General features: G+C 40.9%; 1 protein-coding gene across 2 annotated transcripts in view; it reads right to left on the bottom strand.

Moving 5' to 3' along the window:
- The window catches only part of gas2l3 (growth arrest-specific 2 like 3), a 32,572-nt gene that overhangs the window by 5,879 nt on the left and 10,908 nt on the right, over positions 1 to 15,785 (bottom strand). The window contains exons 1-5 of one of the 2 annotated variants that reach the window (XM_084710915.1): positions 15,372 to 15,580; positions 12,970 to 13,025; positions 3,523 to 3,709; positions 2,377 to 2,495; positions 1,439 to 1,580 (exon numbers count right to left, since the gene is read on the bottom strand). In XM_084710915.1, coding sequence (XP_084567041.1) covers positions 1,439 to 1,580; positions 2,377 to 2,495; positions 3,523 to 3,709; positions 12,970 to 12,993 — 472 coding nt within the window. In that variant the 5' untranslated portion in view covers positions 12,994 to 13,025; positions 15,372 to 15,580. Of the gene's footprint in view, positions 1 to 1,438; positions 1,581 to 2,376; positions 2,496 to 3,522; positions 3,710 to 12,969; positions 13,026 to 15,371; positions 15,581 to 15,785 lie in introns of those variants that run through there. The other variant, XM_084710916.1, reaches the window with a different exon arrangement.

Below are 15,785 nucleotides of genomic sequence, written 5' to 3'. Positions count from 1 at the left end.
ACGAGATGCAACTAAACTCACGTTACGTTGGAAAACGTGACATTATGAGCAGATAAAGTTAGCTATTCCCTGAGGCGCTGCTGGGTGACTCATGCAGAAGAGAACAGAGGTTTGAGGTGAGGCGCACAACTTTAAAGGACTAAACAAACTAATCAAAACCTATTGAAGAGTTAGAGAATCTTGTTTCCATTCTTGGATGAGCAGATGTATGGCTTTCTTTCTAAATCACCCCAATCCCTTTTTTTAGAGAGCCATTACTTGTAATGAAGTGATCCCGCATACGGAGTACTCAGGGTGATTGCTCTCCACTACAGATCCTATTAAACCATTAAGAAGGAAGGCTTAAACAGTAGAGCTCTGCAAAGTTATTAGAAGATTACAACCACAGTCTGTTTAATACATCCTCAATATGAACCCCAACATTGACTCCGAAAAGTGAGGGGTCCATTATATTCATGTTGGCTTACTCAAAACAAGAAAGATGTAGTCAATCATCAAAAATACAGCTAACACTTAATGTCTTTGTCTTATCATGTTTGTTTCACTGTCTGACTTTGTTTCTTTCCACCTACTTTTAAAGTTTTCTGGCATAATTTCCTTGTCTTGTCCTCTTATTCTCATCCAACGGTTGTTGGTTAAATAAATATGCTGTAGTGTTTTGTACATATGAGTAAATATTTAAATGACTCCCAAAAGTACTTGTCTGGTCTTGCACGGGACATCTGGTATCTTATTTTTACTTGGTTTTAACTTCATCTTGGCCTCATTTTCAAACTGTCTTGGACTCAACAGATGCTCGCTAAAGAAACTCGAGTTTAAGAGGAAAAATAGCAAGATTTTTTTCCAGTAGATAGACAGTGGCCAAGAACATGCAGGAAAACTCATCATGATACCCCTTCCAAAGTTTTCCTATTCAAGAGCAGTAACTAGGCTGCAGTGAGACAGGTGTAAGAAAGTTATTTGGACACTTCGGCGAGTCTTTTATTCCTGGGCACTGAAGTGCAACAGAGAATTGAGGTGACATTCTGCTTAGATAAACAAAACTCTTACTCACTGCTGCCTTTAGTGGGATTTTTATCTGGCTGTTTATGAGGTGGGATTGTGACAAACTAACCTGGTCTTTGCCTGAGCAGCAGAAATAGCAGTTTAATAAGTTACATTACAACAACAGAGATTCATGTTTGGGTACAACCAGGTCATATCAGCCAAAAACAAACATTGTTCTTGTTTCCTAAAACTCAAAGTTCAGATTTAGTCAGACGTGGATTTACACATCAAGGCTCGAAAGGCTGCTGTACAGGAATTGAGGCAAAAGTGGAGAGCAACAGACAGGGGCGTTGTGTTTCTATAGTGAACAGAAATACAGAAAGGATGCATTTTCTCCAGAGTAGATGAGAGCAATGTGTGTAGGTGTAGTGATATCTGCTGCTGCTCTTACCAAGGCCTTCTGACTCAAACAGGTACGTCTCCTCCACGCCGATGTGGCGACACCAGGCCAGGAAGTTGGCGGTGTTGTCGCGGGCGAAGAAGGAACCTGGAGAGGCGTCCCGCTTGCATGCAACCTTCCTCGTGGGGAACAGCTGTCAGGAGTAATAACATCTATGAAGCATCATCATCATACAAATCAGTGAGGGCATATGTGATCAAGTTAGGGGATATAAAAACATGGAAAAAAAAAATACAAACGGGTTTCTGACAACATCATTGTGAGATGTGTGCACATGCATATTTTTTGCACTAATGTTAGTTGCTTTATGCTAACATTAGTTGCATATGCTAACTGCTTAAATTATTTATTAAGTTATTTTATGCGAATGTTACTTGGTTTATGCTTTCTTCTAAAGCTAACTTGACTTGTTTTATGCTAATATACCTTGTGTGGGGGGCCATTGTGCTCCTTTACCATCAGTTAATGGTTTAGGACACACACTAACTTAGACCCCATTTACACCTGGTATTAATGTAATCTGTATCCAGATACGTTTAGATTGATTTACAGATTGTGTTTACACCTACATAAGACTTGAACACCATGCAAGCCACACTCCCTCCAGATCACGTAGCATTTACACCTTGCACTAACATTATAGGATACAGATCACATTTTAAAACGGTGTAAACGGGGAGTTTCTGTAGTCTTTATGTTATTATTGCCAGTGCAGTTAGCTACAGAGATCAACATGTGTGTAAAAGTGTCAAAACTGCACCTGACAGCTCCTGAGAGTTAACAGAAAACTGAACTTCAAATGAACACAGTCAGACATTATTCTGCACCGTGACCTGCCGAGCTCTCCCCAAACATCCCCCATGTGTGAGCATGAAAGCTGCCCTTTGGACGATCGTCCGAGCTATTTTCATCGCTGCTGTCTGACTCACCTTGCAGAGCGCGGAGGGGCAGCTCTGGGCGATCTTAGTCTGCAGCACGCCGATAAGCTGGCAGAGCTTGACGCCGTTATTCAGCTCCTCCATGAAAAACTCTGCTCGCACCTCCTCTCCTGTAAAAACAAAAGTGGAAAGACACAGAATGAAACATACAGCACAATGTAAATTATTAGCTGAGATCAGGCTTGTTATATTTCACTTTTTGTGGATCAAATCTACATGTACAGTACAAAATTACAGCCTAAATTTAATACTAAATTCTTCTGCACTCTATACACATTTTTCTCTCCTACAGTGCCTTTTGTTGTAGGACTTACAAACACAGTGACACACTGACAGTTCAACAGAAACGCCTCAAGGACTTATGTCGCTCCCACGACCCCTTATTGTAAATCTCCACCCAAGGAAACTCAGGCCATGTGAATAAAATCCACAACAGCTATACCACTAAGTGACTAAAGATTTCCCCACAAAAGTTTATTTTCCACACAACAACGGCCGAGCCTCGGGGCTTGAAACTTTATCCGCTGCACACCACCTGTTTCTGTAGTATCTGGCCCCTCAGGATTCACTATCAGATGGGTCAAACAGTTTAAAAAGTGTAAAAAATGTGGTTTACAGGTCATCCCGGTCACGGTACCAATAACTCATGTTGAGCTTTTAATACCTGCATGCATTCCTCATGAGAAAAACTGAGCTGACTGGTGAAAAAAACGGTTTTACCAGTCAACAATAGAGTCAGTTTCCAGTCAGCTTCAGTTTCCTCACTGCTCCATTGTATCGTAGGGGACAATAGGTGTCAGTATAATGGTAGAGACGGGTGAAATAAGGGATTTTGTTCCTCTCCTGTTTCTGTCGTTCGCTAAGGCTTGGTTGGAAATAGCAGCATCCAAATCCAATTACATGGAAGACCCGTGTCAATTGTGCTTCAGTATTTTCCTAGCCTCGAGGGGCAAACTGTTAGTATGCAACTGCGCAGTGATAATTCACATATGCACAAGTTTGGAGACATTTACTATCTATGTAAGCCCAAAATTTCCATCTGTTTTCCCTGAAAGATGTCAAAACAACATGATACCAAACAGAGTCAGCAAAGAAAACCCCAAAATGAGTCAGAATCAATAAAACAGTGTTTCTTACCCAGCATGCCAGTGAGCCAGATGGCCAGATCCTCCTGCATGGGCACCAGGGTGGCCTCATGTCGCACTGCCAGCCACTGGTCGTACTGGAAGACATCTGCGAGACCGGGGCCGTGTCGCTGCGCTAGTGGGCTGCGAGGGCTCCTGGGGCTCAGCAATGGGGCATCGAATTTCTCGCCGAACCATACCTGAAGACAAGAGAACGGAAAAGTTGAAGAAACTGAGCTTTAGTGGGAGAAAAACACTGGTAACCATTTATATACGGAATCGAAATCAAAGAGGTGTTCTAGAAAAAAAGACGGCAGCCACCAAGATCTCGGAAGATGATAAAATTAATACGGTCCACATCATCTTCTTGTATGACTCAAAGGATTAGACACACACAGAAAGCCTGACAGAATGTTATAACAGATTAGTGTGGCTGCCCACTTATTGAGACATCTGCCTAATCTGATCTGAGTGCTACTCTCGCACTGAGTCACGGTTTTAAGACATTCAACTTTGAAAGGAATACAAACATTTTGGGAAATACACTCCAGGGCTCAACAACAAGCACTGCCACATTACCCGGGGCAAACAAAATGCCACGTCAGGATAGTGTTATTTTACCACTTGCCCCATTGGGCAAGTGAGTTGCTAGATTTGCTGTCTAAGTATCTAAGTGGAGAACAATCTCACTTCCTTCTCATCTATGTTGAGAGCTGCACGTGTGCAGTGCCCATAAGGCTTTTCACTTATCCTGCAAACAGAGGTTTAGTTGGGTGGTGTTAGAGCGTGTATGAAAAGTTTAGTTCACTGCAAGTTTAAGAGCAAGGCAGATGAAATGGTGTGCCTTTGGTTTTTCAAAGTAGGTAATTAGCTTAGCATAAAGACAGGAAACACAGGGGAACAATCTAAGCCACTGTAAAACTGCAACATATGGTTAGGGCTGGGTATTGAACTTTAATGCTTTTAAGCGAGTTGCTTCAATATCATTAAGTATTGAAAAAGTCCTAAGTGAGTGGACTTAAGACTCAGCATCAGTGAGCCATGAAACATGCAGCTTGTACCAAGATCTAATAATGCTGGGGATTGGCTGTTTAATGTTACATGTTGTAGAGGTGTGCAGGAAAAACATTACATTATGAAGGTCTTTTAAAAGCCTCTTCCTTTAAAGTGAGTAACTGGACTTGAAGTATTGCAACCAAGGTATTGGTACTGGTATCGACATTGAAAATCTTTGATTAATACCCAGCCTTACTTTACAAGTGCCAGCTGGCAGATGTTGTTACCTGTGGACAGAGCTAAATTAGCTAGCCTGTTACCAAGCTATGCAAAATGGACGTAACTTCATATTAGTTTACTTTCTTTCAGCAAGGAAGCTAATAAGTATATTCCCCAAAATGCTGAGATAATATTCTAAAAATGTTGCAAGACTGAGATGTGCGTTTGTTGCCTTGCTGGCTGATAAAATGACAATAATAATTTATGCAATATTATGTCATTATGGGACTCTCTCTTTCATTTAGAATGCTACAGAGAGTAAAGATTTGTGTTCAGAACTTAACTTGTGGTAAAAATACTTTCTTCTGTTATTCAAACAGGTAAAAAAAAAACATGCAGAACTAATCTTATCTCTTCAGCAAAGCGCTGTGAGATAAGCCTCATCATGTCCTCAACACAAGGGAAAACAAACTGTACAAGAGTCAACAAACCTATATAAATGTTTTTTGTAAACACCTTATTATGGATTGCTTGAATATAGGTTAGCAATTTCTCCACAGCCAACTGTCTCTACAAGGCAACACCACAGCATTATCATACCCTAGTTAACATTCAGCCTTGTACTGTGAGAATATATCAAAGGAATTTTAGTGGCCCATCCATGCAGAGAGGACACGTCAGGGATGCCGTCATACCGCGCTTCACTTCTGTGCTCTGCTGGAGTTTGCAGCATGCTCCGACGCTGCCACTCTGCGCTCAGACTTGGCTTGGTAACCATTGTGGTTTACACTCTGAGAGTGAAAACCACGATCTCAGATTCATCTCTAACCACCCCAACCCCAACAGGTCTCTTATTTTGTAACGTCTTTCAAGACAACTTTACAGCCAAGATTTTTTTGTCTTTGATTTTAAATCCAGAAGGAAAAACTAAGACAAATGAATGCTGTTGTTGCACTCGACTGGTTAAATGGGTGTCTAGCACTAGCTCACAGTCCGGGGCTGAGCGCCTGGAGCGAGCCGCCGATCCCAGCTCTTGACACTGATGTCCCAACATATCCATCTCTACTGTCACAGCCCTCCCTCCCATTCCCTTCTCTCTCATGCTTCAGTTCTGCACCGACAATTCACTACGGCTAAGATAAAAAGACGAGACGGAAAGTAGTCCTGTGTAGCCTCAGTGTTCTTGGTCACACAGCCACCACTGTGACATTAATGAAATTATTATTACGTGACGTACTTTTAGGAGAAAGATGAACAAAATTATGGGCAAAACTTCCTTTTACAACTCGATTTTATAGAATGATAGTTTCCATTTCCAAAAATGCATGCAATTCAGATACACAAAATGGCTATGTTGTTTATTTTGCAACTTTTTCATTGTCCGCAGGAAGCAGGCGTGGTAATCTAGAAACCAACAGCAGATGTGCACTATGACGACTTGTCCAGACATTACATAACTCACTTCTGGGTGACCCCCCTCCTCCTCCCCAACTCACTCCATCCAGTTTGTTGACATCTGTTTAAGATACAGCCTTTAATCTTTGTATCCATCACATGTCATCGAGCAATAACGGGACGCTGCCTCTGCAGGGCTGAAGGGGTTATTGTGCTTAAAACAAGGCTGAGTCTTGTTGAGGCCTTGAATTCTTTGTGTCTGTTCAGCCCACAAACAGGAAACCTTCTGGCCAGTCGCACAGAGAGGCTGTTGTACAGTGATGTTCTTCTGATGATGCTCCCTGACCAACACTGCTAAAGATACTGTGTGCTTTTTGGGTAGTGTGAAATCACTTCAATAAAGCACTGAATCAGGCAGATAATGAATGTTTACAGTGTTGCCAAAATGGGTGACAATGGGTCTACATTCATTTGGAAATTTTATTTAATGGAAAAGTCAGATCTTTCATGTAGATTAACCATAAACCATCTGTGCAGTGTTTTCACAAGGGGCATAAAATTAGGGGATTCTCAAGAGACAGATTGGGAAAAAAATGGTCAAAATCAAAGCAGCAGAGGCCGAGATGCTGACTTCTATTCCCTAGTGATGGTCAAGCTCTAAAACACTGGATCCTACAGTTCCCATAATGTGGCTCAACCACATCCGTCATCCGAGCCACTTATAGCCAGGATGGCTAAAGAAGCAAGAAGTCAAAGGGGGAAGTGGAATAGTGCAATATATTCCCAAAATAATCATGTCAATTCAGTGTTGAAAATTAAAAAAAAATACACATACACATTCCAGGTTTTCTTAGAATATCACAATCAACCCACCGACTTTTATTCCCTAGTGTGGGTCAAGCCCCAAAAGCACTAAATCCTACAGTTCCCATAATGCAGTGCAACTGTATCTTTCAATGGACCCCGTCTCCTAATGGTGCACTCCATTTGAACAAGGAAGTTGAAATGTCTGAGTTCCCAAATGGATATTTTGGAGACTTCTGCCTTCTGTGTCTCATTGAATCAGTCGTATACGCAGCCCGGTCCAGTTTCTGTCCATGGACAAGTTGTGTAAAATCCCACGTAAATATGTTGTTATCAAGCACAACAAAAGTTTTCCATGAGGCGTTCCTCTTTCTTTTCGAACTACTGAAACATAGTCAACGCAAGTGTGATGTCTCGTCACTGCCAGCTGACTTCCAACGTTCAAGGTAAATGGAACACAGCCTAAATACCCATCTCTTTCAAACGCGACACCTGCAGTTTATTCCGCTGACTAGGATGCACCAATACAACTATTTTTTCAGTTTCAAGTACAAGAACTTACATTTGGATCTTAGTTCTTACAATGGCTTTAAAAAACATTTTACTTTCATCAGATACTCCTCACTTTCACAATGTAACAAATTGTTGCTGCCGTTTCTCGCTGCTAGCATTAACAAACTCCTTAAACTTTTTATGTTGCTTCTATACATGTTTTATCAAATTGCTTGTGTTGAAGGAGCTACTTTTTGGAAAGTGGTATTGGGCATGGTGGTATCAGAACAGTTTTATGAGTCCAATTACAAGTAAATGAGCACAGTATTGGGCTGAAATCTATTACTGGTATTGGTGCATCCCTACCCCAGATTTTTGAGTTAAAAAAACAGATTTTTCAATGTTATTTTTCTTCCAGAAACACACAAAATGTTATACAACTGTTTTCACAGACTGAGTAGTACTCCTCATGTATACTGAACTTCATGAGTGAAATCGGTGGAATGTCCCTTTAGCATTCAGGCAACTTTGACTCATTTTACTAATTTAATTAATTCCCCTTAAGGGTCACAGTTAGGATTAGGACATGCACCAAAATCAGTGTCATTCAATTTGGAAAGTTGTTTTTAGTTTGTTTTAGTTTCACTCTCGTCCTCATCAGTGTGACCTTTGAACCCAAAAGATCGGTGAGGTGAACAAATATGTGAGAATGGGGAAAACGCACATTTAAAAAGAAAAAAAATACGAGAGAAAGTGTCAAAAACATCTGATGTTCAAAACTGAAAAAGGTCACTTGACATCAAAAGGGATGAGCCGACCCACACACACTTGTACGAACATACACATTACATAAGACGGGTCAGAGGGGCAGGCTGCCTGCGGTGTTCTGCAGGTTCACAACAACATATGTGTGTTTCTCGACATCCAAGCTAATTAGAAAACAAGACAGCGTAGTGAAAGGTTTAGAGGTTACATAAAAGACGACTGAACAGTGGGATAATCCACCTGGTACTCTGTCACCTGACTGTAAACAGGTTCACGGTGAGCATTCAGGGTTTAAAGCAGACTAGTGTTGTAAACTAAGACCTAAGTATATAAGAGTATAAAGAAACTCAGTTAATCTATTTTTCTTTAACCACTTGTGTCCTTCATTAGTCACTGGAATGTGGTTTGTAATCCCAGTGAGAATTGCAGCGTACCGAGCAGTTTATGCCTGTACGTTTACTCCTGGAACTGAACTCCCTGAAACAACAGTCAACAGCAAGAAGTCAAGGGGAAACGTGGGATGTTGCAATATATTTCAAAGTAATCACAGCAATCCAGAGTTTAAATGCAACATATACATACTAGATTTTCTTATAATGTCATGATCTTTTCTCATGACTATAATGTTCTCTAGTTATTTCAAGCTTCGTTCTCATTATATAAGCTGCTCTCATGACAGATCATCTGTTCACATTATTGCAAAACCTTTCCTTCACGCCATACGTTAGTGATTCACGTATATGAAGCCTGTAAACAACAAGCATGAGAAATGAAAAACCTTCAATATGTCAAATATTCAGCTCCAACTCAAACTATAGTTGAGTTAAATTATACCAAAGCACTTCCCCACCCCTTTTATTTAAAATATGAAGTATTGGTTTCTTTCTTTGCAATTACTTTACCTATTCCGATTTCTTTAAGGCTTCCCATGGCCTGGTTGTTGACCTTTGACCTTTCAGGATCATAACTAAACCCAGAGCTGTTTGGTTTGGCCAGGCTGAACTAATGAGGTCATGCTGCTCTTTTTGAATACCAAAGGAGCAACTTGGAGTTTGTGTTTGGTCACTTTCACTTTAGATATTTGAAACACTGGGAAAAAAAAAAGACATCGTAGCCTTGGTTTTAATAAGGAATTTTAGGAAAGCTTTGTTTCAATGTTTCTCCTCCAAGAGATCACTTGTCAGTCAAACATCCTCGTTGGAGTTGCCTCTAAGCTTTTGTGGGTGTTACTCTTTTATCCGTTCAGCCATGGTGTGCATCTCTGCTCATGCTGACTACCCAGTTATTCCTCTGTCCACTACAAACAAACACTACTGAACCTCCCACACACTGTGTTTAGACTGAGTGTTTAGAATAGCAAATACAAAAGCTGCACCACTTTTGTCTGTGACAGAAATCACCAAAACAAAAATATACATATTGTGTTCCACAAATGGTGAAATTAAGGCTGAATTTAGCGTCCACTCTGCAGTTTCTCCTCAGGTCTAAGGAGCCTTTCAGCCTCTTTCAGCAAGGCTCAACAGCTGGGACTGCCAGCTTGCAGGGGGCATGTAAACTGCCACATTGGGCTAGTAAGTCTGGCAACTTACTTGCCCAACCAGGCAAGTGGTAAAAGAGAATTAAACTATTAAACTATTTTGATCAACAGTTAATCGTTAAAATATTCATATAAAAAATGGCAGAAAATGCAGTTTTCAGATTCTTAAAAAACAACAACAACAAAAACAACAAAGAGATTTCCTGCTTTTCTTGGTTTATTCTCACAGTAAAATGACTAAATTATTACTGACTGCATTAAAAAACTGAACTTTTTTACCTTTGCACATGGTGGTGTGTTCTTTATAATAGGCTAGTTTGCATAAAATAGTTTGTATATTATAATAGTAATATATCACATCCTTACAATATCTTAATATATTAAATCATAACCCCTGTATCATGATACATATCACATTGCCAGATTTTTGCCAGTGTTCGAATTATATGATATCAGATGCATAGTCTTGCATACTCACCTGCTCCAGCATTTTAGGCTGTATCTGGAGGGGTTTGTATCGGAACATGGTGGAGCATTTAGCAGCTAAAGAGCCAAATATTTTCCTCAGGAGACCAAACTGAGCTAAAAGGTGAATACAAGACTTTTCATCATGTGGCCTGAAACACAACTCCAAATAAATAATAACGTTTCTCCATGTTGGTTTGCTGCCACATTAGCCATATCTACTTTTGTTAGGTGATATTGTTAATGCTGTGTTTATAACTTGTTCCATTTCCCTTACTATAAAATATATTAAGGGTTTAAAAACAAACTAAGCATTTCTTTAAGAGGTGCATGAGTTTCTATTGTGACATTTTAAAAAAAGGTGCAAAGTAGGTGCAAAGGAGACAACGCCACCTCCCTGACTCCTGTCACTGACGTACATCTGTATGAACCTCGTCATTCCAGTGATTTTTCCTTTCTATTTTTGAACTTGAAGTGAAGGATTGAGAAAATCCAGCCCCATCAGGTCAACTCAAAAACAGTCGAGCTAAAAACAAGGAGACAAGGTTTCAACCTCACAGCAACAATTTGTGACCATCACAGAAGATTTCTGAGATCTGTTCAGACATCCAAGTCATGAGACCAAAACCTGCAGACATTACACTGAATTTTACAATGGTTGTGTCTTACTGTTGCATTAAAAGATGAGCGCATATGCTACTTATACTTCCATGAGTGCATACATTTTCAGCATGGGTGAACAGAGCAGTCAGAGTGTGACCAGTTATCGGATGTGACTGTGCTCTACATGGGCAGTGAAGCTCTGAGCTGAGCTTCGGAAGTAGCTGCAGCGTTACGGTCTCTGCAGCATCCCCACAGACTGATAAAGATCAATATCCTCACAGGGTGCCTTTGATAGCACGCGATATTAGGGGAAAAAATATGCACTTCTTCCATTTCTTGTGTTACATACACATAAATCAGCACAATATGTCCAGATCATGGCAGACAAATGTGAGGTAATTGTATTGCATTTCCTCCTATATTTTGAGAGACGCCAATGTCACTAGAGCTGCAATGATTGCAAAATTGTCAAATAATTGCTTCCAGCTTCCCAAATGTGAGGATATGCTGCTTTTTGTTGTCATTTATGGTAGTAAATGAAGAATATTTTGGTTTTAGACTGTTGGTTGGAACAAAGTAGCTACCTGAAGAACTCATTTTGTACTCTAGGAAATTGTGATAAACAATTCCCACAATTTTTTGTAATTTTGCAGACTAAAGATTAATTGTGAAAATAATCAGAAGGTTAATCGATAACAAACGTTTGCAGCACTAAGAACCACTGCTGTCATTTTCTCCTGTTCTTTATTACTGAACAGGAATGAAGTGCACTTACCTAAAAACAACTTTAAACTAAAAAGAGAAGAGAGTAAGAAGAAAAAAGGAAAAGAGCTCTGAGAGGGCACTCTGAGAGCATAGACCTCCACTAACGATGCTAATAAAGTGCAAAATAATTTGTGTATCTGCCCCTTGATTTGGGTCCACTCCAAAATTCAATGGGTTCTTCCTTGGCCAGTGCTTCACCCTTCCACCTAGTTTCATGAAAATTGGGGCAATAGTTTTTTAATAATCCTGCGAAAAAAACAGACAAACACAGTGCACCAAAAACCTCTTTGGCAGGGGTACTGAAGGATCCTGAAGGATTATTCATTTATAATGTATGTGGAGTACTCTTACTCAAATTTTATACAAAAAAAAAAACAATGATCTGGGGGAAATATGAGGCAGTGCACAGAGGTTATGCACCATCTAACCGAATCTTAATATAAAAAACATCTAATTAACACAATCATTGGGGGTAATTTGGTGCGGCTGAAGCACAGAGGATTCAATCGCAGTTCATCAACAACTAGAGGCTTCTCACAGCCTCGTCAACACTTGGGTATCAGTCTGAGAGGTTTCCTGCCACATGTTATGAGCACAACACTGGGATACATATTTTGCATATCCACAGTCCAAGACGGGTGGGGAGAGCCAGGACTTTCCAAACCAGATGACAGAAAGAAAGCCTTTCTCAGTGAGGTGCTGCCATATGACAAAATCTGTAACAGGATACGTTTGTTGTTTTGGGTTTTTTGGGATGGCTGACACTTTGTTGCTAGGAGGGGAAGGGAAAAAAAGTGTTGCACATTCCACCCACTCCCCCTAAAAAATGTGTGGAGAAACTCCTCGGGGTCCGAGCAGTGGAACGTCAGACATGCATAACAACAACAAGACGGCGTGCTGTAACACAGGTGGGCTTGCCGCAGCTGTCGAGTGGGAGACAGATGTCTGCAGTTCTTTATTTAATCTGAATAACTCTGGCACTGTCTGGGAACTTTTCCCCACCAATTTGGCACAAAGATAGTCTTGGTGACTCACTGCTTGGACACAAAAACTGATACTGACTGACCGAAAGAGGGTGCTATAGGAAGTACCCAGAGTCAGGTTCAGTATTACTGCAATTTGACTTTGAGATATGAAACTTGGCACAGATATTAAGCTACACCTGCTAAATAGTTACGGTCCACGAAGAAAAGAAAATGAGGATGTTAGCTGCTACTAACCAACCAAACTAACCAATACCAACCAAACAAAGTCAGAAATCCCAGCCAAAATTCCTCAACTGGATTAGAAACACAACTTTTACAAGACCTACAAACCTTGACCTCAGGTGCCACTTTCAATGATGGACTGAAAGGAACTAAATTTTCCCTCTGGCCAATCAAAGTACACCCATTCCTATGTAGATGTTGATCAGCCTACCTGGATGCCAGTCTGGACAGCCATGACTGCGATCACAGATGATTCACTTCTTCATTCTGTGGAAAGATAAGACAGAGAAAATGGTAAAAAAGAGATCATATCAAAAAGTCGGTTGTACATCTGTCACATGGCAGTTCAGAGGGAGAGAGTGTGATTAGGGAAGTTCAGATGGTCGCCTCTGAGTCTCAGAAAAATGCTTATCATGATGCACATGGTATCTGATTATGGGATAAGCAGTTTTTAAAAAACAGCTTAATGTTTTAAATAACAACAATTGTTTGCTTTCTTGTTAACAGTGAGAGGTGAAGAAGACTGATAACACTCCAGGGGGCATTTAGCTAGAAGCAGGGGGAAACAAGGAAGTTACTGTTACTATGTCGTGGTGAGCAACCGCCAGAAGCAGCCAGCACTTGGAGTCTTGTCATCAACAAGATAACCAGCAGAAATGCTGAGCAGACAGATAAACTGTTTGCTAAGAAATAGTCCACACAGTGGTCTTAGATTTCTGTTTGTATTTGGACTAAACAAATGAGACACTATGTGTGACTTAGCAGATTTTTGAGAGACAGGCTTGCCTTTTCCTGCTGCCTGAGCTGATCGCGTCCTGCTGTAGCTCCTATACCTAACGCATATGAGAGTGGTATGGAGCTTCATATTCAAGTCTCAGCAAGAAAGCAAATTAGCGCCATCCCAAAAATATCAAACTATTCAATCAGAAGAAAACCACATCAACATTCAATAGAGTTAATATAGCATTTCATTTCATGCAAACTCAATGTGTTTTGTAATGCATGTAAAAAAATCACCCCGGGCTGGATGATGCAATCTAAAATCTGTATCACAATAACGAGAAATGTAACCAGAATGTTTTTATACATCCGTATATAAGATATAGATAAGATAAGATATATAAGAATATATAGTTGGTTCACTACTGATTCAACACCACATGACCAGTTAAATATTCAGGACATATGAACTGGACTGGTTTGAAATCACTGGATGTTGTAAAGTTAGTTAAGTTATAGTGTAGGGCTGCAACTAATGATTATTTCCTCAATTAGTATAGTGATACTAGTAATTTATAGTAATAAAATGTCAAAACAAAGTAAACAAATGCTCATCAGAATTTCCCCAAGCCCACAGAAAAGCCTTTATATTGCTTATTTTGTCCAACAGTTCAAAACCCAAAGACCTTTTATTTAATGTCATAAATGACAAAGAAAAGCAGAAAAGTCTCAAAGAAGCTGGAACCAGCAAAAGTTTTACATTTTTGCTTGAAAAATGACTGAAACAATTCAGCAAAAGATTTGTGATGTCGGTAACTAAATATATTCTGTTCATCGTCCAGGGCCACACTTGAGTCTTCTGACTCCTGGGACAAGACCAGAAAACCCTGTGAATGACCTGCTAGCTTAACTGGTTCCACACACTGACTTTTAAGCTTAATTGAGGACATACCCTGATTACCCCATCAAGATAAAGTCCATTCAGTCTTTTAGACTAATTTCAGAGCCGAACATGTGGCTCTTTCATCTACAGTATATCAGCCCTGACCATCATAGTGACTGCCCTAAAAAAGCTATCAGCAGAGAAGACAGTTATTAGTCCTCTTCCAATTCACCGTGTAATGAGTGTCTAATCAACTTTACAAAGCAAATTTTGCAGGTTGTCCTGGTGAATCAGCACAGAAATTTGAATCAATGTAGCTGTGATGCATTGTCGTAGTGATAAAGCAATAATGGAAGAACATTACAGAGTGTAACAGGATATAAGCTGCAAAACAGGCACTCAGGATGCTGCTCTCAACAGCCCTCTGGGTAAAAACCATCCGGGATGATGATGTTTTTCTTTGACTCTGACTGCATCAGACTTTCTCACGAGGAAGTGATTGGGTTAGTCCGAGCGCTCCTCTCTGCCCTTTCCCACACAGGATGTGAAGGATTACCCTGATGCTCCGCTGTCCCCGAGGGTGTGTGTTTGACAAAGAGAGGCAGTGTGGGTTGGGGGGGGAGAAAGCAATCACAAGCACGTAGAGCCTAATAACACTGATAATTTGGTCAACACAGCTGAGGCAATAGTCCCCCACTATCATCACCACCCCCCTTTCCTCCTTGGACACACAAATATCACCTTGTATAAACCTAAAATTCAACACCAAACTTCTAGATGTATGTTTGTCATCCTGCACAAAGTAATAAAATTGACAGGAAGGACTTATAAATGCTCCCATAACCACAAACACTAAAATCACATCCTCAGCTGTACATCAAAGGCCCGCCTGAGAGTGCTGCGTCCAGTCATCCGACACCAAAACTGCAGCCCAGGGAGAGAAGATGCAAGTCAGCAGCCAAGGACGGGACGGGACGGGACAGGAGGGATGACAACACAAGGCAACCTACCTCAGAACAAAAACAGTTCGGTACCGAGTGAGGAAACTGCGGCCAAACAACTCTGATCAGCCTCGAAAGCACATCCTCATCAAAACCCTGCTGTGCTACGCTCAGTGCTGTTCCTGCTGCCTCTGTGGTTCCACGAGTGAGCGGGGAGGGAAAGGCTGCGAGAGCATGACAGGGAGGGAGGATGGATGGGAGGAGGAGGAGGTGCAAAAGGAGAGCCCTGACTAATGAAGTGGCTACGCTTCACTAAGCCCTGACCGCCCCCCTGCTTCCCCCCCAACAATCCTGTCACGGCGGGACCCTCGCACAAAGCCTCCATTGTTTTGTTAGCTTGCCACCCTCCCCACCACACACACACACACACACACACACACACACACACACACACACACACACACACACACCACACAAACCACA

The sequence above is a fragment of the Lutjanus erythropterus genome, chromosome 22 (genome assembly GCF_056507025.1).
Source record: "Lutjanus erythropterus isolate fLutEry1 chromosome 22, fLutEry1.hap2, whole genome shotgun sequence".
In the NCBI taxonomy this organism is placed as follows: domain Eukaryota; kingdom Metazoa; phylum Chordata; class Actinopteri; order Lutjaniformes; family Lutjanidae; genus Lutjanus; species Lutjanus erythropterus.
The sequence above is the reverse complement of the archived record's forward strand: the minus strand, read 5'-3'. Positions and strand labels throughout refer to the sequence as shown.